This window comes from Anomalospiza imberbis, chromosome 3 (genome assembly GCF_031753505.1).
Source record: "Anomalospiza imberbis isolate Cuckoo-Finch-1a 21T00152 chromosome 3, ASM3175350v1, whole genome shotgun sequence".
NCBI lineage: Eukaryota > Metazoa > Chordata > Aves > Passeriformes > Viduidae > Anomalospiza > Anomalospiza imberbis.
In genome coordinates this window covers 107,790,848-107,813,767 of record NC_089683.1, presented here as the reverse complement: position 1 = coordinate 107,813,767, position 22,920 = coordinate 107,790,848, and the positions used below count along the sequence as shown (strand labels likewise).

At 48.9% G+C, this 22,920-nt stretch overlaps 1 protein-coding gene and 1 long non-coding RNA gene across 2 annotated transcripts; both read left to right on the top strand.

The window, feature by feature from the left end:
* Positions 1–1,128: 1,128 nt before the first annotated feature.
* On the top strand, positions 1,129–18,142 carry LOC137471772 (TOG array regulator of axonemal microtubules protein 2-like). Its single transcript, XM_068186330.1, has 14 exons — positions 1,129–1,206; positions 2,176–2,326; positions 2,595–2,756; positions 3,987–4,119; positions 5,748–5,853; positions 6,569–6,804; positions 8,329–8,481; positions 9,665–9,782; positions 10,751–10,854; positions 12,209–12,413; positions 13,532–13,748; positions 14,817–14,903; positions 17,130–17,576; positions 18,037–18,142. Exons 1-13 carry the CDS (start codon positions 1,144–1,146, stop codon positions 17,363–17,365), a joined length of 1,971 nt encoding a protein of 656 aa, XP_068042431.1. The 5' UTR covers positions 1,129–1,143; the 3' UTR covers positions 17,366–17,576; positions 18,037–18,142.
* Positions 18,143–21,122: 2,980 nt separating this feature from the next.
* LOC137471773 (uncharacterized) lies at positions 21,123–22,567 on the top strand. Its single transcript, XR_010997837.1, has 2 exons — positions 21,123–21,353; positions 22,395–22,567. It is a non-coding gene; the product is annotated as an uncharacterized lncRNA (long non-coding RNA).
* The last annotated feature ends 353 nt before the right edge of the window (positions 22,568–22,920 follow it).

The following is a 22,920-nucleotide window of genomic DNA, read 5'->3' as shown; positions in this document are numbered from 1 at the left end:
CTACCTCCTCATGTGTTCTTTTGTGCTCCATTTTCTCAAGGCCAAGATCCAGCAGCAGAAGCAAAGACAAGAACACAGAAGATGCAGGTAGGTACAGGAGATGTCTGTCCTAGAATGACCATTCTTGTCTTGACTCAGAAATGACATTTGGAAAACTTGGTTAAAACCTATTCTTTTCAAAAGTTTTTAAAATTAATTCCAATTCCTTGATGGGCTCAATGGAATGTCCCGCAGCCCAGTCCCCCAGTCACTTGGGAGTGTGCTCTGGTGGTGCAGTGAAAATTCCTTCCATGTGAAGTGTTGGGTGGTACCTTGGGGCCCTAGAAATGCAGTGCAGGAAAAGGATACATTCCTCTCCATCCTGATCATGGCTTTTATGTCCCTGCAGCCTTTCTAGTGTCACCATCAGTAGGGAAAAAGAAGGCATTTAGCAAGAAATGAGAAACCTTCCAACTCCTTCCTCCGGCCCTTGGAGGAGAAAACCTTTCCTTGGGGCAGTTTCTGAGCTGAACCCTTTGAGGTCTGAAGGAGATTCATGGACATTGCCAGGTTTTGCCCTGGCAGAAATAGGGAATCCTCCTATGACAGAAAGTCCTTTGGACTGCAATGGATGCAGGATGGACTGCCAAATGGATGCAGCCTATGCAGGGTCTGAGTTTGTCACCCTCTGACAGCACAAGCCCAAAGCCACCTGTGGCAGGTTCACGATGACAAATCTCTTCCCGATCTCTCTGCCTGTGTCAGTGTTGCAGGCTGAGGCTGGGGGAGGAGATGCCTTCTGCCTTGTCCTCCCTCCCTGCCGTGCCTGATCCTTGACAAGCAGCACTTGTCAAGGAGGATCATCAAACAGAGAGGCTCTCCAGCATCCAGGGGCTCTGGCCTTCATCATGCAGCAGGTTTCAGTCTGCTGGCCAACAGAATAATGTCATGGCTGCTGCCAGTAGCCCATCCCTTGGGAGAGGGTCTAGGCATATGTCCCTTGCTGCTCTCAATCCCAATCTCAGTGTCTTATGGGAGCTCTGCAATCTGGAACCTATCTGGCCTGTTGCCCAGCATGGCATTTTGGGGGGCTTGAAGTCTGCCAGAGATGTACAAGAACCTTTGCTTCCATTACCAGGCCTCCCACTGAGCCGGGCCAAGGAGATGGATCATCCCACCTGTCCTGCTCTTACCAGTGACAAAGAGCTGAGGGAGGTCTTTGGAAAGGTAAGGAATAAGGACAGGGATGAGCAGACTTCCTTTCCAGTGGCTACTTAGTACTTGGCCCAAAATGTCACTGAAAATCATAATCTTCCCCTCCTGGGGGATGGGGATAGGGATTCACTTGGGAATGTATTTGACAGCGACAGAGCAATCGCTTGGCTATTTCCAGTGGTGCAAATGTCCCTGGTTTGGAGATGGTGCTAAGGTCATGCCAGAAGCATTCTTTTTGTGCAAAGGCTGTTTTAGAGAAGTTCTGAATGGCAGAGCAAGCCACACATCAGTGAATGTAGGCAAAGTGCACCCGCAAAAGCAGAGAAGAAATGATGCTAACGTTGAGGGTAAGCAAGGCTGCCAAATAAAATGGGAGAGTTTGATTTTTCCTGGTTACCTTTGTGGCTGTACCTCTCAGTCCTCTCATTCTCCAGTTTTCTGCTCATTAACATCAGTGTTTCTGCAACTTGTTTTCACGTGACTCCTCCTTTTGGTCTCGTGGTCTCAGAGACCAAGTCCTTCAGAGTCCTTCAGAGCTGAGTCCTTCAGAAGGCAGGAAGTGAGAAACAGCTGCAATTCCCGGCCATGAGTGTAAAGCAGCAGCTAATTACTCCTCCTTGCTGGGTATTGCACATGGTTTTTATTCTCCTGCCATGGCCTGTAGGAACTGAACTGCCTGCTCACGGTCATGTGAGACCTTCATCTGTCTTGGGGCACTCCTATGACTTTTCATGCTTCAAGCAGGGCTTCCTGACATAGGCTCCAGTTGCAGCAGTAGAAGGTTATGGTACTGAAGTGTTCCACCGCACTGTGTGTAATTGCCAAGCTGAGGACAGGAGACATTGCTCTGAAACTAGTGGAATGTATATGGAGCTACATCAAAGCCTATGGCACTCTATGGACTCTGTGCCCGTGCTGAGATGTTGTGGCTGGTTTGTGTGTCTCTGCTTACAGTCTGTGATGTATTTCCATTGCAACTAGATCCGTGCTGCGTTGTGGAAGTTGGCTGAAGAGAACTTAGAGCCGGAGGACATAGAGTATTTGGTGGAACAGATGAAGAAAAATAGACAAAAGGAAAGCTTCTTGCAGCTTCTTCCTGAGACACCTGAGGCCGGGGATGCAGCTGAAGCAAGTAAGTGGTGGCTACACTTGTGGTCGTCCTTTTTGACCACTTGCTTGCCCTTTACACATCGCTGCAATCGGACTGCGGGGCTGTTTGGCTTGCATCTGAGTGGAAGCTTGCATAGGATTTATTTCTGTTTCCCAAAGAAAAATACGGAGGCATGAAGTGTCTTGCCCATGGCCTCACTCAGTCAGTAGCAGAATATCAGCTTCCCATCTTCACCATTGCCAACCTGTCCAGCACCCTCCACTTATAATCTCTTCTTTTGTGCCTGCAGCCTTTAGCCGACCGCCTGTCAATGGCACAGCTTCTAGAGTGCAGACAAAACACCCTGGTAGTGCCTTGAGGAAGAAGGTCTTGAGGAAGCAGGACAACGTGCCCTTACTGCCCAATAAGCCTCTCATCCATGGGGATGGCAGCTTCCCACGCAACTCCTCAGGTAAGCCTGCTCCCTGGCAGCTTTTTCCTGCACAGGTTTGTCCTTGCACAAGGAGCACAAACTGCCTCCTGCCTGAGCCAGCACAGCTGGGATCTTGGGTTCAGAGCCTGTCCTGAGAATGAACAGCAAATCTACTTTTGAGTTACTCCATCATGTTAGACAGCTCAAATGGATTCATTTACACATTAGAAAATGAGCTTTGAGTGCACGACATGAAACGTTTGATTGACAGTTCTTCTGATGACAAAGGGGTTTCATAAGAAATGCATCTATCATCTGATTTTTCTCATACCTTGTAAAGTTTTTCCTTACCAAAAAATTCAATTAAGGCAAACCCAGGTCAATTGATTAACAAGACAGTGCATCTGCCAACAACATGCATCTGTCTTTGCATATTTTTATCCTCAGAGTGCATTTGCAAGGCTTTTTTATCAACTATCTAGTCTGGAAATTGCATTTTTCCACAAGAGAAAGCTTAGAAACTGCTGAGTTGGCAAACACATCCATTAGATGACACATAGAATTCCCCTCAGCAACTTTGAAATACTGCCAGTGTGTACCTCTGACAGAGTAAAGGTTCCTGATGCTTGGAAAGAATCCATAAACGACTCCCTTCCCAACAGTAGGCTAAAATGTATGTGCACTCAGTGCCTGCTGTCTAGAACCTTTGAAGTCAGTGGAAACAGAGGCGCTGTCAGGTGTGAAGGGTCAGGTATGGCTTTTTCCCTGGTAGCTGTTCCATGGGGATTGAGCCGGGCCCAGCAGGGCTGGGTTGTTGCGGCTTGGCTCGGTGCCATCATGAGGCAGCTGCAGGTCTTTCCTCAGGGAGTTGCAGAGTGCCCCTGTGCTCAGGGCTGGGGGAAATCAGGGCGCTGAGACAAGAGAGGCACCTGAGGGGTTCCCTCCTGGGGTAGCCAGTCCTGCTGTTGGCACTGTCTGGCAGGGAGCGGGAGTTCTGCGGCCGCAGGAACCTGCCGCTGGCTGCGGCACCTGTGGCACTTGGGAGCTGGCGCCGTGGGGGCAGTTGTCAGGTTTAGCCTGCAGCTGTGCCCAGCTGGGGGAGGCTGGGAGAAAGCAAGGAGCCCCAGGAGCCAGACAGCAGGGAATTGTCTGACCCAGTGCCAGTGTGTGCCACACGGAACCCTGGCTGGGAGATGGGGCTGCAGGCCGCTCCATGGCGGCGTGCCTTGCCCGGGGCTGCAGCGCCCATGGCCGACCCTCTCCTCACAGTGACCTCGCAGACGGCCACTGGTGCCGAGCGCCGAGAGGAGCCGCTCCGTGGGAAGGGGCAGAAGGACACAGCCTCTTCAGACCCACAGCAGTCCCTGCTGGAGGCACTCTCCTTGCTCGGCAGCGATGCCTGGTAAGAAAGGCCTCGTTCACTCTTTGTCCCTCTTAGCGTTAAGGCAGGTTAGAAGCGTGTCTTGCTAGTGCCTCTGAGCCCCGAGAGCCCAGAGGGCCAAAGGGCACTGGTGAAAGCACTGCAGAGCAGTGAGAGGATAAAGGTTGGAGAGCAGCCTTTTCTTGGCCTTGCTCTGCAGCAGTACTCCAGCTGCAGCAGGTCCGTGCTGTTTCCTCGCTTTGCCTGCTGCTCCATGGAGCTGCAAAGGAAATCTTGAGGGAAGAGAGAAAGCTCTGGAATGAGATGATTTGCTGGCTGAAGGCAGAAGCAGGATGGCAGCAGTTTTGAGTGCAGAGATTTGGGAGCCTTAGTCTGACAGCAGTGGCAGGTGACAGGGTCTCCCTGGGACCTCCTGCACGGGAGACCCAGCAGCAGCTGCAGGGAGTTCCTCTTTCTGAGAAATGGACTGAGTTGTGCTTTCAAGTCCCTCAGCCTGTCCTTACTCCTGAAGGGCTCATGGCAGAAGAGAAGGGAAAAGAAAGGAAATCCTCTAGGAATCTGGCACTTTTGGATTTCAACTTTTTCCTTCTCACTGCTTCATATGGGCTTGAGATGTTTGGCCAATGCTCCCAATGTGTCCCAAAATTATACACAAGCAGAAGGAGGCCCAGAGGTGATAACACTACAAATGTTAGGTGATATGGGTTTTCTTTTTGGTGTCTTTTTGATCACTCCCTGGTGGATGCTTCATTCACACTGGGGTAAGGCCTCCATTCACACAGGGATAAGCATGAAAAATCTGCCACCATGCATGTCCTTGTGCAGTGGCCTCTGCTCTGCCCTTTCTCTTCTGCTTTCTCTTCCCCATTTCTCTTTGGTGTCCTGTGAGGTGCAGAGAGCTTCTGCAGGTGTGGGGGGTCAGGATGACACCCAAGGGTGCCTGTGGGATCGGTCACCAGCCCTGTGCTGCAGCCCTGATGCCTCACAGACCTTCCTCTACCTGAGGGCCTGCACAACGCCCCTGCTGGGGGATGGAGTTGTTTGCAACTTTTAAATAACATGTTGCTGTAGTGGGGGTTGTTTTAGGTAGGGGCTTTTGGGAAAAGCCAGAGTTTCGACAGTTCTTGCCGAGGGGGGGAATCTTCTGGGACATCCTGCTGCTTTTTTGGGGAATGTGTGAGGTGCAGTGGAGTGAGTGACACTCAGGCCTAGATTGAAGAGTGGAAACTCAGCTCCAGAGGGCCAGTGCAGACTGTCACTGCTGAACTGCCTGCTGGGGCTGACAAAGAAGGAAAATGCCTCAGTAACAGCCCAATGGGAGTGTGTCTCAGGGACAGGCAGGTGACAAGAAACAGCAGCATGGCCCGCTCTCACAGCTTCTAGGAAGCAGTGGCAGAGGGACTCCATGTGCCAGAGATTTCAGAAAGCCTGTCTTCTGAAGTCTCTGAAACCCTTCTCTTTGCCTCTTGGATTTGTGTATGCGATTGACAGCCACAGCATCCTGTGGCAACGCAGTCCACGATTTCACTAAGTGCTCCTTGAAAAGCACCTCCCGTGGTTTGGATGAGCTGCCAGCCTGTCATTTCAGAGGGTGCTGCCTAGTTCTTGGATGGAGAGAAATAGCAAGCTTTTTGTTATTTGCCTTGCAGGGAGCTGAAGGAGAAGGGACTCTTCAACATCAAACAGCTGGCCGAGTCCCATTCAGCCGTCCTGCTTTCTAGACTTCGGGAAATTTGCATGGCAGTTACCAGCGAGGTGAGAACATTGCTCTGAATTGTTCCCCTTACTTCATACATGGGGTGTAGAGTAGGTATGTGCTTCTTCATCCCCATGTGTGCTCAGGGTGCGTCTTCAGTTCTGGTTTTAGACCTTCTATTTCTAACATCTGTCAGCTATCTGTAGGATCTGTGTGTACATGTAGCTCTATATCTGACACTTGTCTTTAAGTGAGGTGCCTTTATATTGCAATGTGCATATGCTGAGATGCTAATGACATTATTTAGCACAATCCCAATCTCTGCCCAAGCTGTAATTGAGCTCTGCAAATTAGCCTGCAGACCCGAGGCTGTGTTTTCTGTTTCCTGGCTGAGTGCTTCAACTGCTGGTGTTGCTTTCTGGAACAGAAGCACCAGACTCTTTTATCTTTTTGACTTGTGCCTTTATGATTTGAAAGCGGCCCTTGTTTTAATTTTCTAGTAAAAGGGCCTAAAATCAAAGCAGCGGACATTTTAGGAGTGTTAAGTAGAACACTTTAGTGAATTTTTTTTTTTTTAGGCCTGCAATAAGCAGGTCTGAGGCCAGAAATTGGTGCCAGAGTAAGCGCTTTCTCTGATTGTGTTCTTGTGCTCTTATTGTGCTTTTATGTTCCTCTGGACGCAGCGGGATGTGTTGTCATTTGCTGGGACTTCTGTTGACGGCAGCTGATTTCTTTTCAAGGTGATTCTTATGTTTCCCCTCATGACTTCCCCAGGTGACCAACCCGCGTTCCAAGGTGTCCTACTCGGCAATTGTCACTCTGGGAGAGTTCTTTGCGACCTTCAAGAAGGACATGGACTCTGAGGTGGATGAGGTTGCTCCAGTCCTTCTCCAGATGGTGTGGAACTCCCCAGAGTTTGTTCAGAAAGCAGCCAGTCAGACCCTGGGGATCATGGTGGAGAATGTGACTCCTGCACGAGCAATGACTGCTCTCATGGACAGGGGAGTCAAGTAGGTTCTTCCTCTTTCAGTGATATTCCTCACCTTCTAGCGTGTGGGAGGGGGAAGGCATGAGAGAGAGAATGGGAATGGTGGGAGAGAAGGCTCCTGTATCCTGCATCTTCTGTGAACTCAGGGACTTGATTCTCTGACCAACCTCATTTCTTTCCTCTTGTCACCTATTTCTGCCCTCCTGCAGCCTATTAGTTCTCAGAATCACAGAACTGTAGAATATGGGGAGTTGGAAGGGGCCCTTCGGGATCGCCAAGTCCAGCTCTCGGCTTTGCACAGAACAGCCCAAGGGTCACACCAAGTGCCTGAGATTGTTGTCCAAATGGTCATTCAGCTCTGCCAGGCTTGGTGCTGTGACCACTGCCCTGGGGAGCCTGTTCCAGTGCCCAAGCACCCTCTGGGTGAAAAGCCTTTTCCTGATATCCAGACTGAAGCTCCTCTGACTCAGCTTCCTGCTGCTTCCTGGACTTCTCTCAGTCTGTCAGATTTTCCTAGACGTGGTGAACAGTGGGGAAGTGAAAGTGCCTGCAAGGGCCAAGGATAGATCCTTGAGCTTTTGTGGGAAGAGGGACAAGTGCAATTGCAGCTGTGAGCGCTGTTGGATATTTCACAGCGCTAACCGCAGAGGCCCTGGGAAAAACCATGTCTCCTCCTGATGCCATTAACCTGAGAAAGGCGGAGGGTGCTTGCTGGCGCGTGGAGCACATGGGGGAGAATGTGCTGGGTGTGGCACAGCCTGCACAGCAGGTGCAGCTCCTGCCAAAAGGAGTCTTGTACCACTGTCCTGGCCTTAGAGCTCTACTTTCTATTCCAACTGATGTTTCATGTTAGCCTGGAGATGATGAATCACTTTACAGGCACCTTCACAGGCCGGCTGCCATGGGACAGCTGAAGGAAATCCTGCCTTAAAGGGTGGTGCTGGGCCTGGTAGTTCCCAAGAGGCACTCTCTAGAACAGGACAACCTGGCTAAAATGCCTGCCACCCTTTCCTCAGCTTTGCAATAGGGAAAAACACTTGGATGTGTCTGTTGCCAAGCCCGACAGAAGAAACCAGCTGCATTGCTGGATGTTCTGCACCTTCACAGCCCACAGCGTGTTTTCCCTGCATTTGTTTTTTTCCAGAGGTCTGCAGATTTGGGGGGAAATGGGTGGAAAGAGCCTCAATCCTGCTGCAGCTCTGTGTAGTGGGTGCCCTCTGATGGGTCAGCATAAATGGTTTTTAATTTGTAAAAAATTCATATGGGATCTATTTCTTTAATCTTTCTCAGAGAACATACTATGCACAAAATTGAGCATCAGATAGTGCAGGGAGACTGAATTCCTCCCTCTTCCTTGCAGGCAGTCCTGCTGTACAATGCTAGCTTTGTGTTTATCTGAGGACAGAAGCTTCTACAGGTTTTCTGAAGTTGCAGGGAGAACCCAGGCCTCCTTCCCCCAGTGAAGACAGGGAGCAGGCTCTGGCCATGGCCCGTGCTGCTGTTGCTCCTTCTGCCTGTGCCCCAGGGTTTGCTCTCTTCTTCCCAGGAGCTGCCACGCCCAGGTGCGGAAGTGTGCGGCCAAACTCCTCCTGTCCTTGATGGAGAGAATTGGAGTCACAAAGCTCGCAGACACACCCAGGGCTGAGAGGCTGGCACACGTGGCAGGGATGCTTGCTCAGGACTGTCACCAGGACACAAGGTAATGATCTTCATTTCGCCTCCTAAAACAGGAAAACCCTTTCCTGTCTGGCTAGAAAGGTAAAACCACAAATGAGTGGAACTAAAGGAAGTAATAAGTGACCTCACTGTGTGGCTAAGGGGCATAGACTTGGAGAATATGCTGAGTTGGATTGGACCTGTCATGGTCATCCAGTCCAGCTCCTGGCCGTATGCAGGGCACCCCAAGAGTCACTCTACGTGCCTGGGAGCATTGTCCAAACGCTTCTTGAGCTCAGTCAGCCTTGGTGCTGTGACCACTGCTTTGGGTGGCCTGGGGAAATGACTGGAGTGGATAACCTGAGGTTGGCCAGCAAAAAGGTGCATTGCCAACTTCCTGTGACTTGAAGGATCCTTTACTGAGACCAAAAGAGCTCCGATGAGCCAGTCAAACAGTTTTCTTTGGCCTTAGGTGCACAACACAAAGCCAAAGTGTTGGCTAATGTTCATCACTGAAGGATCCCAAACATCTCTTTCTCATGAAGACTTTACTAGAAATATTTCAGGGGTTGTTAGCCAATGTATTCAGTCTTTCTAAACCCCTTCTGCAGATTTCTGCAATGCTGTCATCTGTGGCTCAGTGGCCTCCAAATTTCTTCTTGAAGAAAACTGTGGTTTGCTAGTGGCCAAATCAACCCAAACCACCAAAATCCCCTTACTTTGATGATGAAATTCCCATTAATAGCTGCCACGAACGCCAGAGCAACTAGCTGCCCCTGTGCATACCTATAGAATAGAAGAATCAACAGGATGCATGAGGAGTTTTGTCCTGGCTTCCCTGCCAGTTAAAGAAAGGCAAATTATTGTGCAATGGCAGCAAGACACTGCTAATAGGCTCTGACAGCAAAGCAGATGTGTTTTGCTTGTTCCCTGGGAACACCCACAGTTTCAGAGTGAGATGGTATTTTTCTGTGGCCCCACATTCTTCTCTTCTCTCTTGTGTTCACCTGACAACACTCGGCAGTGACAAGTGGAGGGAAATCTCCCTCTTTGCTGAGTAGGTAATGCCTTCTCATGCAAGGATTGCACCTGATTGATTTTAAGGTATCAGCCTCTTCTGTTAACACTCTTCCTTTGTTCACTTTTTCATTCCCTTCCTTCCTGCCCTCCTTCCTGCCTTCCTCCCTCCCTTCCTTTCTCCCATCCTTCCTTCCATCCTTCCTTAGGCATTATGGACAGGAGATGGTGAAGATGTTGCTGAGTCACCAAAAATTTGAAATGCTTTTGGAACGCTCTCTTTCCATGCGTGACCTGGAAGATATCCTGAGAAGACTTAAGGTGAAAGTAAGTGCTTGGCAGGAGAAATGTCTTCTTTGTGCAAGTATTGCCACTGCTAATATGAGATCCAACATACCCAATCTGTCTTTATCTCATTCCTCTTCGGCTGAATCATTTTGCACCTGGGAATGAGCTGTAAATCCCCAGCCTGTTCATCTGCAGGCCACAAAGGAACTGATATTATTCAGGAAAAAGTGGGGCTTTGAAGATTTTGAATATCGGTCACAAAGAGGAAAGGGAAAAAGGAGAACATGGGTTTACATTTAAGAGTAAGGCCTCCACCATGCTCTCCCTACTCTGCCCCCAGTAAAGCAATTAAGTGAGAATAGAAGTAACAGAGTCTGAAGATAAGGGCGTCTTTGCAAAAGGCACCAGAAATAGTAGTACCAAGAAAATTTCCAAATACACAAAAGATGTCCAAGTCAAGCCTAGTTGCTACAATTACTGTCTGTCTTTTGGGAATACTGCCCTGCACTCAAGCCCTGTGCAGCTGGAAGAAGCTTGGTGAATCCAGCAGCATCCAGCGAAAAATCCTTTGTTTGTTTGGAGGGGCATTTTACTTTTTTATTGAAAATATAGAAGGGAGTGTGCCTTTGTGCAGGCACAAGGAGAGTGAGTGTAGAACCAAATCAACTTCCAGCACGATGGGCCGACCCCCAAAGAGACCAATTTTTTCTGCTGCTTCCTTTAAGAACACTCACTGCCTACCAGTTTGCATTATTCCCATTTATGCTCAAGATTAAAGAATTTGGGATTTTAGACTGCTGCTCAGTGTGGTAGCACCCATAACCTGCCCTGGGCTATTGAAAACAAAGAGTTGGCATCACTGAATCTCTGGTCTGTTTCCTTCTGTAAGTTAGGAAATGTTTCCCTAAGCCTTGATAGCAGTGATCCTGGTTCCAACTGCTGCTTGAAAATGGGAATTTCCTATTTTATATTCTAAAGATTGATGGGGTTTCTCCATGTCTTTGTAGGGGATGGAAAACCAGAAGGGCGAATGCCCAGCTGTCAAGGAGCCGGTGGAGAAGAGCAACGATGGCTCGAAGAAGCCCCAGGCCACACTGCCTTCTAGCAAACGGTACGGAGCACTTTTGTGAGATGTGACCAAGCACATGACAAGCTTTACATGCCTCTTCCTCAGGAAAATCTTTCTGGCAGAGATGCCCAGGCCCACAGATTGTTTTCTTTCCCTACAAATGCTCTAGAATAGAAAATGTCCACTTCTGCATTACACTGAACACAACTTCCCTGGAGGGCTTTCCATATAAATGGAGAGACAAAAGGACACCCATTAGTTGCCGCTTAGATGATCCAGTGCAGTGGCAAGGGCAGCGTTGTGGAGGCTAGGAGAGGGCCCAGTTTCTGCTGCCTGACTTGGGACAAGTAAATTCAACCAGGGTTTTTTTCCATCTGAGTGGAGTCTTTTTCAGATGGGTGTTTTGATGAGAAGTCCCAGTCTAGAAGCAAGATGCCATTCCACAAAGATGCAGTTCTCATCCATGTGGTTTGGCCTGGCAGAATCATGGTTTTCTTACCCTCAAACAGTACCAAGTTTGAGTAGTAAGTAGCAAGGCAGTTCCTGAGCAACTGTGGTCAACAGGTGTCTCAAGATGGACTTTTTGTCTTGATATTCCTGTTCTTTATATACGTTGCTTGATGGACAGCACATTTGGTTGATTTCCTCCTGTACTGCAATCAGCATTTAAGACAGGAATTTGGTCCTTGCTGTCTCTTCATGCCCATGGCAGAGCTACTTGCTCCTCTTATAACAGAGAGGGTTTTTTTAGCTCTGTCATGCTCAGTGGTGTCAGGAAAGTGACCGCGTGCCCCAGTAGCATGGCTAGCATCTTCCCATGCTCATGGAAGAGACAGGTTGATCCAGGAGAATTGTTCCCAGTGGGTTTGTTAAGCTGTGGATCAAGTCTCTAGGGAAGCAAATGAAATGTGAGCATTGTTCTGGGATGTCTGGCTTCTGTTTTTATCTCTGTTACTGATTTTCTGGACCCTTCAGATATGTCCCCGTTCAGATGCATCTGAGCTGCTTTTCCAGGTTGTCATGCCTGGTCATAGAGACACTTCTCCAGAGTGACCAGTCTCCTTATTAGAAGACAGAAACGTCCCATATGAGGAGGCATTTAAACCTGGAAGTAGTGTCTCTCTTTCCCCACAAAGCACTGTGACCAGTGTGCCTTGGAAGCCACCTGAAGATAGATCAGATGCATCTCATCCTTGGTTTCCCTGAGTGAGCACTGGGAGAATGTTACTTGCAGGTTGCCTCCCATAATGATCGTCACAAGGTTGACGTTGTTCTTCAGATCCTCATGATTTTCTAGCTTGAAATCACATCATTAGGATAGCTCCTCCAGATATTTTGCTCACAATTAACTGAAGGTATTGTCACCAACAGGTCCTAATTTGGTTTTGTTTTCCAGAGTGAAGTCTACCTCTGATGGATGCCTCCTACACCGTGCAAAAGCCCAGGTCACGTTACCTCCAGCTGTGGAAGAAATGGAGCCGCTCCAGAAGCTTTACAATCTCCTGCAAGCCAAGGGGTTTCAGACACGGATGGAAGGAGTGGCACTCCTCCTAGACCTGTGCAAAAACAGCCCCCAGCTCATCTCCACTAACATTGTCGAAGTATGTAGGCTATCTTCACTGTTCCTTTCCTTTAGCTCCTTTCCTAAGCCTGTAGAAGTAAAGGTAATTCAGTGTGGCTAGGTACAACATCCTGGCTGTTTGGGACAGGCTGGTCTCTCTTACCCAGACAAATTTAATTCAGTTCCAGGCTTCAGGACAAGTTGTTTCAGTCAACTTGTATTTGCCTGGCACGTGCCTATTGATGCTGTCCATCAGAGGATGACAGAATTTTCTGCTGTTGTAACTGCTACTGTCTCCTACTCCTAGCTGGGTTAACTGAAGAGAGTCCAGGAACTGAAAGAATTGGGTTGGGTTGGTTTAAACCCAGGGGGTTTTAAAGAATACTTCTGTAAACTACATCTCGTCTTGCACAGGCACAACTCTGGCTACTGATTTCCATCCTCGTCCCTATTCCTCTATGTAAAGACAGTGCTCCCCCTTTTTGGGGAGCCTTTTTTCCTCTTTGGAAAAGGAAGAAAACAGCTAAGGACGCATCTCTGCCTTCTCCTCCCAGTAGCTGCTTTTTCCAGAAAAAGCTGTCTGATGATGTGGCTGACGAGGGACGCAACTTGCTCTAATGAGAGCTGTAGAGCACATTACATTTCAGAAGTGCACCTGTTAGTCAGAGAAATGGTCTGGATCCTGGAAGAGTTGATCAGAGCCCTGCACTTCTGCAGACACAGGCTCTGAGACCAAAAAAAATAAAACTTAGATCTCCTCCAGCCATAGTTTTGGCAAAAGCCTCATTGCCCTCAGTACTTGAGGCAACTGTATAGAAAAATGGGCATTGTAAATATCTGCTTCCATACTTGTTAAGCATAGGTAGCCTTTTGCATTAATAAATGGAATTGATTTAATGATTTATAGATGGAGAGAAATACCATAGGAACTATTCTGTCCCCATCCAAACCTCCTAAAAACACAAGAAAATCTTTCACGCAGCATGAGGTTGCACAACCATTCCAGTGAGAGTTCCACAGGAAAACAGTGAAATTGTGCACCCAAGTGCTGACCTGAGAGACAGGATCCCTTTCATCTCTTACACTACTGAGTGCTACATCCACTCTTCAAACAAGGACATTTTATTCCAGCTTTCATGTTGCTTGTTCTCTTCACAGATTTTTGATTATTTTGTCCTGAGAATATCTGACAGCCACAAGAAAGTCAAGCAGAAGGCGCTGGACGTGCTGGCAGAAATCATAGGCCTCCTGGAAGAGTCCCTGAACCCGGTGATCATCCGTTTGGTGGAAGGAATAACAAAGAACCTGAACTCAAAGGATCCTGGGGTTCATGCTGCAGCTGTGAAAGCACTGGAAGGATCCATCGCTCATTTAGGTGAGGCTGAGCCCTGGCATGATGTCTCCTCAAGTGTGTCTCTGTCTCTGCGACACAAGAGAACGCTGAGAGCCTTGATAGCTGCTGTTACCTGTGGAAGGCTCCAGCCGACACCCACCAGAAGCTGTGGAGGTGCAGTCCTTATGCACCAGTCTCCCAAAAGGCTTGAATGTGATCAGCAATTCCCAAAATTCCCAGGAGCCATGGGCTCTGTGCTACTTGTGTGAAGAGCAAGTCCTGGACTACAGCTTTACTAGAATTCAGAGGCACCTGGGTTTGGGAGTTTGCTTGGGCCCCGTTTGACTTCCCAAAAGAACAGCTTTGCTGTTGGCATGAAGGGGGCACTGGCCCATCAGAGCTTCTGCAGAGCAGCCACCTGGAAAGCTCTACATTATAGTCATTAGCTGCCTATTTTCCATCTTTCTTCTTTGTCTTCTTTTTTCAAAGGGGAACTTATGATTCACCAAGTTCATTTCTTTATGACAAGCAGGTCTAGATCCAGCTGTCAATGATGCCTTGTTCCACATGTTGTTTTGCCTGGGGCAAGATTGCTCTAGCAAATAACTACGTGGGCAGGGGCTGCTCTAAATTCCTTTGCCACACAGATTTATGTCAGCTCTGAAAATGCCTGAAAAATGGAGTGTTGAAGAGACAGGTCTCCAAGGGGAGTTCCCAATTTCTCCTCCTCAGCTGCTCTGTGAACTGATGAACTGCCTGACTCAGTGCCTTTCTGTGTCCCAAGTATGGGTTTCTTCCTTTTGGCTCTGGGATGCAAAACCTTTTCACTGCTTACATGTGACTGAACTCTTGAGATCCCTGATGTGAATTGTTTCAACAAAGCTCCTGGTACAGCAGACAAGTTAAGATTTACAAATGTGAAAGGAGAGGGTTTCTTTTGGAATTTAAAACCCCTGCCAAGTAGGCTGGAAGGAAAGATGAAAAGGATTCAAAAATCAGCAGAAATTTACTTTCTTTTCTAAAATGGGGTTGCCCCTGCCCTTTGCCTCCTCACTGTCCTTTCTCCTATGACCTCAGACAAGTGAGCAGAAACATGTGTTTCACTTGTAGATAAAGTATCACTGATGAAAGAGTTCAGCCACCAATGGAGTCAACTGAGCGGCCAAGCTCTGCTGGATGTCGCAGAGAGTATCACAGGTATGGCCTCCCCTTCTAAGCCAAGAGGTCTTTACCAGGGAATATTTACAGGGAATGCCTGGGAATAGGCAGTAGAGTAGCTCCTCCAAATCAGGAGGTGCTGAGCTTGTCTCTCCTGCCCAATAGCCAGGGCAGGTGTATTTGGCAGGTTTTCCCGGGCTGCTGCAGAGCTGTGCAGCATCTGAGATGGGGGCAGCGCTCGGCCTTAGGGCTGAGCTCTCACAGGGGCATCTCAGAACCCACCTCCAGGAACGGGAGGGCTAAAAATACCCCAGCTGGTTTCTCTCTTGGCAGCTCAGGGACATCTGTGATTCTTAAGGAAAACGGTGGCAGATGCTGTTTCAAGGAATCAGTTTGTTTTGTCCCCACAGACTCTTGCTTTTCCCTTGGAAAGTTTTGAGGTTGAACCATGCAGAGCCTGGGGGTCACCGCTTAGGTCAAAAACTCAACACACGTCCTAGAGGCACGGATTTAATGCTAGGGAGCCTTTGGGAGCAGAGGGGCAGAAGCAGAATGCTGAGGCTGCCTGCCTGTGCTGTCCAAGTGGCATTGGACTGAGCATTTCAGGGTGTGCAAACAGTGTCTTCCTGTGTCAGCACTGTCCAAAATGCCACAAATGCAGCTGATAATTGATTCCTTAGAGGAGCTTGCAATGTCAGCTGTAGTCAAGGAAGAGAAAAATGACAATCTCAACATATAGGAGAGAAGACGATTGATAGCCTTGCTTTAACTGAGGCTAAACCCATTGCTAATTATGTCATCATCTTGAAATGCAGGGTGTAATACACTTTGTGTCTTCCTTATGAATCTGAAAAGGGCATGTTCAGCCATTGGGAATGTCAAAGGCTCTTTAAAACCACCACAAAGGAGCATTTGAATAAAGTAGATCTCTAGGAATAGGGAATTTAGTTTTGCAGTTATTTTGATCTCTTTTTCAAAGAAAGGAATCAACATAAATGAAGACTGCTTTAGAAAGTGCAAATGTCCTCTCTGAGATTTAGTGGGAACAGACAGCTCTTTCTCTTCTCAAGTTCCACAGTGACCAATGTCTTTAACTGCATTTAAACTCAAAATGAGCTCCCATTTTAAAATGAGTACCGTAAACCCTTTCCTGCTTAGCAGAATTGGTTTTGGGTACTTTCAGGAGCTGTTTCGATTCTGAATCGTTGCATTAAAGTGCTGGTGAATTAACAGTATAGAGAAAATGAAGTCTCTTCCACCAGAGAATAATAAGTAGCTACTCCATAATACATTGCCTCTCTAGGGTGCATTTCCAGATCTTCAGTGTGGGTTTAGGCAACTTCTTCATGGAAATAAAAGGCAATTTGACATTTCAATCATTGTTCATGCAGAAACAGATTGTGAAATAATTTAGTAAAGGTATGAAGTCTGCCACAGGTACAAGGCTCTGGTTGGAGAAATTAGTCCTGAGGGGTTGCTGGTTCTGTTTCAAGGATGATCAGCTGCTTTGTCCCTTTCTGGATCATGGGGCTGTGTGTGCTATTTCACTGATCTTAGCCAGAGAGGCTTCCTGCGACGGTGCGTTCTTATCCCCCGGTCCCGGGCAGCAGGGTTGTCCGGCTAGTGCGCTGCTTCTGGGCTGGACCGGGGCCGCCGCGTGTGCGCGGAGCTCTAGGGTTGTGCCTCCGCGTGGGTCTGCCACGCCGTAGCCAGACGCTGAGACGAGACAAAGGGTGAGGGAAGATGGCACACCCTGCTCACGTGGTGGAGAACTCTCTATTCCTGCATGGCTGCAGTGGTGGATTACGCAGCTGTTCCCAAGCCAGCATGGGAAGAAATGGCATAGGGGCACCGGGAGCAGGGGGTTAAATAGGGGGCGGGCCGACAGGGGCGGAAGCCCCCCTCGCCTAATGGGGACAGACAGCAGGGGAGTGACGTGGAACACGACAACCTATGGGAACATAACAGGGGTGTGTACAGGGTTCTGGGACAAATGGGATTGCAGAGGTGGCGTGATTGCTACAGAGCTTTCTGAGGGCAAGGGGAGTGGTTACAAGATTGACATGACCGAGCTCCTGTGATACAGCTTGGAGCAAACCATTATGAGGGGGAAATAGGGGTACATAGAACCGGTCTAACTAACATTTATTAAATTCCCTAACTGTACCAACTCGGGATGCAACAACTTCCAAGAAGCAAAACTAGAGGTGGGTCCTTGTTTGCATTGAGGTTGGTGAGTAAGAAGCTGTGTCTCTCTCCCGGCAGAGCTTGTGGAATGGGTTTATGCCAGGAGCCCTGAAGTCGTCCAGCGCTACGCCCTGCCCGTGCTCTGGTCCTTCCTGGAGAACAAGGCGCTGCCTGTCCGAAGCGCCAACGTCCGCACGGTGGTCACCAGGCTTGCCTATGCCCTCTGTGAGGTGATGGGCACCAAGCTGAAGAAGTGTGCAGCCAGCAAGCCTCCACACGTGCAGGAGAACCTCTCAAACCTTTTGGGCTGGTGAAGATTTGATGTTCTCCAGAAAGCTGACCAAGTGCTGAGTTGGACACCTCTGGATTTGACTTAGCTGTGCCAAAGATGACGAAACACTAGGCAAGGGTGTGCATCTGCCCCCGCTCTTTCCATCGCCCTTCCTAGTCATGGCATGGAGGGCCTGAAGCAACTCCAGACTGAGGACAAGGTGAAGGCCAAGCATGGCTCAGCCTCACACTGAGGTGAGGGGGGAGCTGGGCCAATCTCTGGTGGGAGGAGGGGTCTGGTGCCAGCCTGGAGAGCCTGTGCACATTGCCAGGGAACAGTTGTGCCCTGCTTGTGCCCCCTGCAATGAGTTGTGCTGCTCCCAGTTCCCCTGTGGAGCTGTAGGGATGCTCAGCTGTGGGGCAGGGAGAGGAGCAGGAGGGTCCAAGTGCAGCTGAGCCATTCCTGGAAGGCACAGGGCTCTGGGCTCCCTGCTGTCCCAGGACAGCCCAGAGGGCCAGGCTGTTCCTGTGGTAGCTCTGTGGAAGTGAGTCAGGGTTTTCCCCGTGGGCTGCCTCAAGGGGCTGCCAGCAGGAGCATGTTGCCCTGTGCAACTGTTTAGAAGTTGGCAGGAAATGTGTCCCATGAAATATGGAGCTTCAGATGCTTTAGGTTTGCATTTCAGTCTTAGTTACACTTGGTCTTTCCACTTTGCAGATAGGGCTGGCTACAGTCTTACCAAGAAGATTTCTCTGGACACTTCTGATGTTCCCTTACCCATGAAGTCCTTGCCTCCAGTCCAGAAGAGCTCTCTTGCCTCCAAGCTCAGGAAGAAGCTACCGACCGTCTGAAGAATGTTTCAAGAATAGGATTTATAGAATTTTTAGAATTCTAAAGAGTTTTATAGAATATTTTTAGAATAGTTACAGATGTACATACGTTCTCATCGTTTTGAATAAATGTGCTTTGATTATATCTTTAAATTTTGATGACATCTTTTTAATTGGATATATTTTATTTTTGATGATTTTTAGAAAAATGAAATCAATTAAAATAAACCAAAAGGAGAATGTGAGACCAGGACCTGCTAGCCTGGAGGTTATGGCTCCAAGGGCCTCCTTTTGGAGCGCTGTTTATGGGCCACAAGAGAGTGGGCCTCAGTCGTAAAATGCTCCATCATGGCCGCACCCTGGGTCAGCAGCCTGTCTTTGAAAGTGGGAGAAGAAGGATGTCATGCCACTCGGACAACAAAAAAGTGGTTTCCAGGGCTGTTCACCGAAACCCCCGGAGCTCGTTAGACAGCACAAGTTCCTGGGAGCGCTCAGTGTTTCCGAAAAGCTCAAGAGGAGCTGGGTCCAGGGACTGTTCAGCAAGGCCAAGGCCTGGCAAGCGTTTCTTAGATCACCGTGTGGCCTGACAAGTCTGGGGGGATTCACCACCACAATCTGAAGCATTGAGTTTTGATGTAGGGTAAAAAGCCATGGCCCAGTGGAAGTGGGTCATGTCCTCAGGCCTGTGGGAGAATCACAAGGCAGATCCTTGTGCTACTGATTCCATCTCTCCCCTCTTTTCTAAGTTCTTGGTGGCAAGGTCACTTAGGTTAGACACACAGCTCTCAAGCAGTGCTCCTCTTTTTCTGCACAATGCATGAAAGTGAGGATTGTGTCACTTCAAAAAATTGTGTCCTGTTATGGTTTAACTGACTGTTTGGAAGACTTTCTGGAGCAGCAAATTTGCTTCCTCAAATAGTTACTGTGCATGGCATGGAGCACAGAGGAAAGATTTATTGTTAAAAGCAGCACCCAGGCAATGCTCTTTTGATAAGTGCTGCCCTGAGCTTTCCTTAGGAAGATCTGAAAGATTCAACGCCACTAGCAAAAGCTCCTGCAATGGCTGCTGGCCAGCAGAGGAAGGTTTTCAGCTGTGAAACAAGTGTTGCCACAAGCAGCAGCTTACCCAGGGCAGCAAATCAAGAGCTGGGAAGGTGCTGATCTGAAGGCCAAACCTCCTTAGCTCTTCCTAAAAGACCTTGAACAGCTCCTCATTCCAATGAGGTGCAGTGATGGATACCACAGCTCTAAGTGAGGACTGGACACAAGTTTGCTCCCACTCAATACTGCGATGGTTTCTGCAGGAGCTCTGGGCTCCTGTGCGTGCCGGACACAATGAGGAGAGAAGGAGCCAAGTGCACTGACACACATTGGCCTTGATCATAACCTGGCCTTGACCAAACACACTGAAAGGTTTCCCCTTTGGCCCGTGTCTTGAAACATCAGGTCTACTGTTTGATGACTCGGGTTGGTTTGGTGTCAAGGAATTTCCCTCAGAAATACTAGGTTTGTCTTCCTCTGTGCCATCCCTTCAGCAGCCTTGGGGATGTTCCTGTGTGAAGCCATCTGTCTCACACAGTTTGAGACAACTTACAACAGGACAATCTGCAATAAGTCATCTCCTCTAAAGTGTTCCAACAATCCCTTTCCAGCAATAGGAAATGAATACTAATAGATGAAAGTGGAAAAAAACCCAACAGTTTATTATCAAGCAGAATGCCTGAAAAGCAAGAAAAAAACCCCAGTAATTCTAGCTTTCCAACGGTCAGACCTCACTGTCCCCCCACCGGAACAAAGACCCAAAATGCCGGAGGAAAATCCCCCCATGACACGCTTTACAAGGTGGTGCCGGGTTCTCTCTTGGGAAGAACAGGAGCTATCACGGAGTAGTTCCAGCAGCAGATGAAAGTGTGGTGGCTCATCCGGCATCGACTTTCTCCCAGTGACAGAGCTCCATGGAACTGTCCCTGCAGGTGAAGCAGGGACAGTGTCTTTTCTCCCTGGCGTGACCTTGGAGCCTGTCCCTGGGGACAGGGAAACACTCGGAGTATACTTCTGAATTTTCAGGGGCAGTCAAATTGAGAATTGTCTTGAGGCATGTGCTGTAATGTTGGGTTTGAGTGTGTCTGCAGGAAAGAAAGCAGGAATAAACCCCTGCCCCAAGGAAGGAGAACTTTGCATGGCCAATTTACACCCTACAAAAACACTGATCATATCAGCGTTATGATATGGGGACATCTAATGCAGGGTGCAAAGCTTCTTTGAATGGATGGGCGAGATGAGACTTGAAGAAATAAGTTTGTGCATAGAGAAAAAGGGATCAGACCCACGAGTCCCATGGCTCAGGCTTAGTTCTGCCAAATCAAGCAGGATTAGATTTGTCTGCTCTGTTGGAGAGGATTTTAGAATGACCCATCCTTTGCTTTTATTCCATTCAGAAAATTTCGAATTGTCAACAACTGCCAAGATCAGAAATGTTTTGAGGCAGATCGTGTTTATGTTGGGTTTGGGTGTATCTGCAATAAAGCAAGCAGGGAATGAACCACTGGAACAATGAAGCAGAGCAAAAGTGGAATGTTTGGATGGTCAATTTGCTCCCTACAGCTCTCGGCCAGCTGAATTCGGGGGTCTTCTTTGGGGATAGTGCAAAGCTTCTGTTATTTAAACTGCCTGGTGCCATGGTTTGTGTCCCACCACTTAGTTTGATGTGAAGAGAAATAAACAAAATCCCTCAGCAACAAGCTGCAACCCAGAACCGAGTGGGAATTACAGAAAAAAAGGCCATTGAAGAGTAGCTTAGGAAAGGGTCTACTTCCTAGACAGTGTGAAACCCTCAGGCCTGGGCTGGCTGGGCTTAAGGCTGGCTGCCTTTGGGAAGTGAAAGGGATGGAGTTGGGGTGGGGTTTTGCAGCCATGGAAACGAGAGAACCACAGGTTATTGCATCACAAAGGGGCAGCTAACGCTGGGGTTGTGACGGTTGTGGTTGACACGGCCAGAGTGGCAGGAGACGCGTCTGGCTCTGCCTCTCTGTGCCGAGCGCTGGCGATTGGAGTCCCCAGCCTTGCTCTAAGGCTGGGTACCAAGCTCCTGTCGCTGTCTACGCTGAGAGTGATCCCAAATTCAAACCCAGATACTTCTGCGAGGCAGAAGCACGGGTTCGAAGATGGATTTTGCCAGAAAAGGAAAGACCTCTGAAGGAAAAGGTGAGGAGAGAAAGGAGCTGAAAGGCTGAAGCCAAATGGAAAAAAATACCACAAGATTTTGGGGAAAACTGGTCCATGGTGGCCAGTGCTGTCTCTGTGTCAAAGTAGGTGGCAGGACAGATGATCCTGCAAGGATGCCCACGGCATCACAGAATTCTACTATTAGTTTACTTTGCTTTCTCCTTTTTGACAGTAGCCAAATCACTCATACTGTCAGCCAGGACAGGGACTGTGGCCACAGCCTGCTTGCTGAGCGGTCTTTGTGGTTGGCAGAACTAGAAGTCACAGCTGTGTGGGTCTTTCCTGGGGATTCCCAGAAGGCCAGCCTTAAGAAGGAATCTTTTTAACCCTCTTATCATTGGAGCCTTCCACCATTCCCTTCAGACTTGCTAACTCAATAGTGTTGAGAGGAATTAAACCCAGGCTAGTTCCATGAAAAGGAAAACCAAAGAAATTTCCTCTGTAATTAAAAATTATTCCCCTCGAGTGGCACACCCATTAGATGTGTTGATGATAAAGGTGGGAGTTCACCTAACTCACTTCTTCCCTTCTAGGCATGGATCAGCCTCACACAGAGGTGAGGGGGGAGCTGGGCCCAGGCCAATCTCTGGTGGGAGGAGGGGTCTGGTGCCAGGCTGGCGAACCTGTGCACATTCCCAGGGAGAGGTTGTGCCCTGCTTGTGCCCCCTGCAAGGAGCTCTGCTGCTCCCAGTTCCCCTATGGAGCTGTAGGGCTGCTCAGCTGTGGGGCAGGGAGAGGAGCAGGAGGGTGCATGTGCAGCTGAGCCGTTGCTGGAAGGCACAGGGCTCTGGGCTCCCTGCTGTCCCAGGACAGCCAGAGGCCAGGCTGTTCCTGTGGTAGCTCTGTGGAAGTGAGTCAGGGTTTTCCCCGTGGCCTGCCCCAAGTGTCTGCCAGCAGGAGCATGTTTCCCTGTGCAACTGTTTAGAACTTTCCAGGAAATGTGTCCCACGAAACATGTAGCTTAAGCTGCTTTAGGGTTCCATTGCGGCCTCTGTAACGTTTTGTGTCTCCGCTTTGCAGGCCTGACTGGCTATCCTCTTGCCAAGAGGTTTTCCCATGCAAATCCCTCTATGCTCCTTCCCTCCAAGCCGTTGCCTCCCATCCAGAAGGGCTCTCCTTCCACCATGCCAAACCGAACATGCAGCAGAGAGCAGGAGAATGGGAAAAATGGCAGCAGCTGTGATGAGTACAGGGTGAAAATACAGGAGCTGAGAACAGAGGGAAAAGGACATAAGGTAAGGAGACCAAGAAAAATCCTTTGCGGTAAACTTTCACATTATGTGCTGTAGACAGAGCTCTGAGACCTTTTCCATGCCAGGAAATTGAAGTTCACTGAAATTCAAACAGGTCCAGATTTGGCTCTTTTGCTTTGCCAGAAATGATGGGATATGAGGGAAGGGCCTGCATCTGCCCACGCTGCCTCCACCCCCCTTGCTGGCCATGGCATGGGGGCCCTGGAGGAACTTAAGCAGGCAGAGCTCTTCCAAAGAGCAGCAGGGCAGGGAGCTCTGCTGAACTTCCTAAATGCCAGTGAGCCTGAGATGAT

Excerpts from the sequence above, each read along its gene's own strand:
- LOC137471772 (XM_068186330.1), top strand. The coding sequence starts at position 1,144 with ATGGATCATCCCACCTGTCCTGCTCTTACCAGTGACAAAGAGCTGAGG. Across the intron at positions 9,783-10,750 it reads TGAGAAGACTTAAGGTGAAA|GGGATGGAAAACCAGAAGGG; the intron begins GTAAGTGCTTGG and ends ATGTCTTTGTAG. Across the intron at positions 10,855-12,208 it reads ACACTGCCTTCTAGCAAACG|AGTGAAGTCTACCTCTGATG; the intron begins GTACGGAGCACT and ends TTTGTTTTCCAG.